The sequence below is a fragment of the Gavialis gangeticus genome, unplaced genomic scaffold (genome assembly GCF_001723915.1).
Source record: "Gavialis gangeticus isolate Ggan-Ray unplaced genomic scaffold, GavGan_comp1, whole genome shotgun sequence".
Classification (NCBI taxonomy): domain Eukaryota; kingdom Metazoa; phylum Chordata; order Crocodylia; family Gavialidae; genus Gavialis; species Gavialis gangeticus.
The window spans coordinates 73,042,436-73,046,117 of record NW_017729033.1 but is presented as its reverse complement, the minus strand read 5'-3'; the positions used below and the strand labels follow the sequence as shown (position 1 = coordinate 73,046,117).

General features: G+C 47.1%; 1 protein-coding gene across 1 annotated transcript in view; it reads right to left on the bottom strand.

The window, feature by feature from the left end:
• Positions 1-3,279, bottom strand: part of LOC109304172 (exocyst complex component 1-like) — an 11,993-nt gene extending 8,714 nt beyond the window's left edge. The window contains exon 1 of the mRNA XM_019526660.1: positions 3,129-3,279. Within this exon, the coding sequence (XP_019382205.1) occupies positions 3,129-3,230 (102 nt within the window). The 5' untranslated portion in view covers positions 3,231-3,279. The remainder of the gene's footprint in view (positions 1-3,128) is intronic.
• Positions 3,280-3,682: the final 403 nt, after the last annotated feature.

Here is a 3,682-nt window from a genome sequence, read left to right as displayed (position 1 = left end):
TTGTATATCGTAGGGAGTGTGGAGAGGTTAGTGGGGTATGGAGCAACACCCTGGGCACTGACTTGGAGGGGGCCAAAAAGAAGTGGCTGCAATTGCACAGCAACCAGAAGTCACTGCTGACCCTATGCCCCAGATGCCCAGGTGTGTCCCTAGGCGAGTGGCTGGGAAGGCACAACTCCCAGCTGCAGGTAAAGTGACAAACTGTACTCCTCCCAAAGGAAGGTATTTATATGGAAATCTGGAAGCTGAAATTCTGGGATGCTCATCTTCTATTCAAATTCTTTCCATTTATAAAATAATGGGGCCATAAGTTCAAAGCTTAAGATTGTGCCCTGTCTTCAGTGACTTCTAGGCAACTCCAATGAAGGTCAAGGGTTAAATTTAAGGTGCAGACAGAAGTAATTTTTGAAATGCTTCCAAGTGTAATGGTCTTGGGAACACTGCAAAAGGGTAGAGCTTCAGCCAAGTGGCATAAATGCAGCCCTTGTCATGCCCCTGGCTGGAGTACTTCAAAATCATGATAGTCACATGCAGCTGTTTGCTTTCTAGCCAGGGGTTACCACAAAAGGCTGCAGGAATGGAGCGATATGGGGACTGGAGAAAAGACAGCCAGGATGCCAGCTGCAGTGGTAGTGGGGAGCATGCAGGAATCTGGCAGTTGGGGCAAGGAGAGGTTGGCGTTAGGCTAGTGTTGGGGGCACAGGCATCTAGTGGGGGTTTGGGAGTGTCACAGGGTACTAAAGTGCCTGCTCCTTTAAGATCAGAAACTGCCTAGGAAGAGGGCCCTAGGAGCCAGACAGAAACCCCATAGCTGCAGGTTACTATGGCGGCAGGCTAACAAAGGAATTAGCCTGCACCTGCACCTGGTCAGCTAATCAGAAGAAGGCAGGGCCCATGGCACATATAAACCCCAGGGCTGAGGCCAGTAGGGCTTTCTTCTCTGGCAACAGCCAGAGAAAAACTGCCCAGAGATACTGTAGCCACCTGATCTGCTGCATGTTGCACTAATAGGACTCTAGGAGCTCACCAGGTACCCTAAGCTACAAGGTACTTATTGCCTGGGGAGAAGTTTGACTCTCTTAAAGGGACAGAATGCACCCTGAACTTGTGGTATTATGTTATAGCACAAGGGCTCATATTTTGGTTGCTATTTATAAGCTGGTGGACTGGGCTGAGGCTTTTGGGGAGGAGGAGGCCTCATTGGGGCCACACTACAGTATGGAGGTGCCAGTGCCAGTGTGGGCACAGAGACAGGGCTGTGGTGAGTGCAGGGATGGAGGAGAGGCTGAGATATAGCAAGGCCTCAGAGGGACAACATTTAAATACCATCTGTGAGGCTTGGGGTGTGGTAAAGGGGTGATATTTGGAGTCATGTGTCTAGCCCATAAGGCTGAGGGTGTCCCATGAGGCATCCATTTTGAGTGGAACCCAAAAAGGGGTCCAAGTAGCCACATGGTTCAGTGGGGTCCATCAGGACTGTGTCCAAACATGAACTTGAGGCCAGCTTCCCTATTTTAATTTCCAGCAAGATGTGACAAGTGAGGAAAAGGGTGCCTGCTAGGGATGACTAGCATGGTCACAGAGCTCTAGGGGCATCAGCCATCCCTGGGGACCCCATGCTGTGACTGGGAACCATGGGGGTTTGTGGTTGTAGGGGTGCTCCATTGCTGGGATACCTGGCTCTCCAACCCCCACTCTCCCCCTCTCCCAGAGCCAGAGAGAGAGAAGGGCCTGGAGACTCCAGCTTCAGCAGCAGTGCAGGCCTCATGGCGTGGCAGGACCAAAGTGTATATGGCTGCAGACAAGTGGTATCAGAAGCTCCAACAGTGAGAAGACCTGACAGCTAGGCAGCTGATAAGCCTTCATTCAGCCTACCCTAACTGTCCCTGCCACTCTCCTTCCCTCCCACATGGAGGAGATGCAATAGCAGAGCACTGTGGGAGGATTTATGAGTTCCCTGTCCCCATGCACAAGTAGCAAAAAGTGAAATGCAAAACAGTGTCTCACTTCAAGAGTTACTCTCTTGGAGTAATCCAGCTTCTTCTGGGACATTTCAAAGGGCATATATTTTCTACAGCTGGCCCTGTGAAGAGTTTCAATGGCCAGAGGGCGCAAACAAAAGGAACTTATAAAATTTCTAAGTGCAATGCACTTGGAAACATTTTGAAGGAAATTGTTTCGGCTGGGAGAATGCATGTATAGCCTTTGTGACGCACACCCCTCACCCCCATGGCTGGAAGACTTCAACATTCCCACAGCTACATGCAGCCATTGCTCTTGAGCTGAGGGACACTAGAGGGGGCAAATGTCTCAGAAGCATGTAGAGGCAGGGGAGTGGCAGCACTGACTCCCTAGCTCTTCAGTGTTGGGATGCTTGCTAACAGTCCAGCCCCAATCTCATCTACCTTTTCATTTCCCCCTCTTCCTCAGAGAGGAGAGCTAGAGGAGATTGGGCCTAAAGAGCCCAGTGCCAGAGATTCCCCCCCAGTGCAAAAGCAGCTGGGACTAAGGAGTAGGAACTGGCAGGCTCTCTCTCCAACCTAAAGACTGTCCTCCCCATGCTCTTTCTCCTTGGCCCTGTACACACAGAGCAAGAAATGAAATACTACAAAATAGCATCTAAATTTGGTACCATTTTTTTTTCCAGAGCTTGGGCTGCTCCTGGAACACTTCAAAGGGCATGTACACTTGTACAGCTCATCTAAGTGTTTCAAAGGGGTTTGAAACATTTTAACTGCTAGTTCTCACCAGTGTAATTTTGGGTGTGGAGAGACCATGCAGTTAGAATCTGAAGACTCTTCACTACTGGTAATGACACGCAAACCAGAAATAACCCACCTTGACTCTTGTGTCTCAACTGATTTCAGAGCATGACAAACAACATCTTGTTTTGCTTTTTCCTTCTAAATACAGGAAATATAATCTGAAGCCCGTCTACTTGAAACCTGAAACCCTCTGATGCCACTTCTACAGAGTCACTTTTTGTAGTAAGAATACTATTTAGCACATCATTACATTTAGCAGACAAGTGGGCGGGGAGCTGGACTCAATCTTCTGAGGTCCCTTCCAGCCCTTATGTCAATGAAGTGCATGTTAATAGTAATTTACAGTAAAAATACAGCACTTACAGTATCTGCTTCTTTTCCATCAATCATCTCCAGATCTTTCAAAAGCCACTTCTCAACTATATCATATTGATCTTCCAAACCCATTCTGAGGTGTTTCACCATAGATATTTCTACGTCTTTACCTTTAGTCACTGCAAGATTAAAAGAAAATAGTTCATATACATGGAGATATCTGAAAATCGTATATCAAATAAATCTTGATGAAATATAATAATTTGTGACAACTGGAGAGAGAGAGCACTTAATTTGTTTTCCTATAAAATAATATGCAACAACATAAAACATCTTATTAAAAATGATTTCCTATCATTTCAACTTGCTCATGCCTATTTCTGAGCTTTTTCCAGAAGCTGCAATTTTGTTCCTGAGTCATAGGCTGCAAGGCACCTCAGAAGATCGAGTCTGGCCCCTTGCACCAGGCAGGAAAGACTACTGGGGTCAGGTGATTGTCCAGTCTCCTCTTAAAGATCTCCAGGGTAGTGATTGCACCTCCTCTGGAGGGAGCTTATTCTACAATCTGGACACCCTGACTACAAAGTTTTTTTCCTAATGTT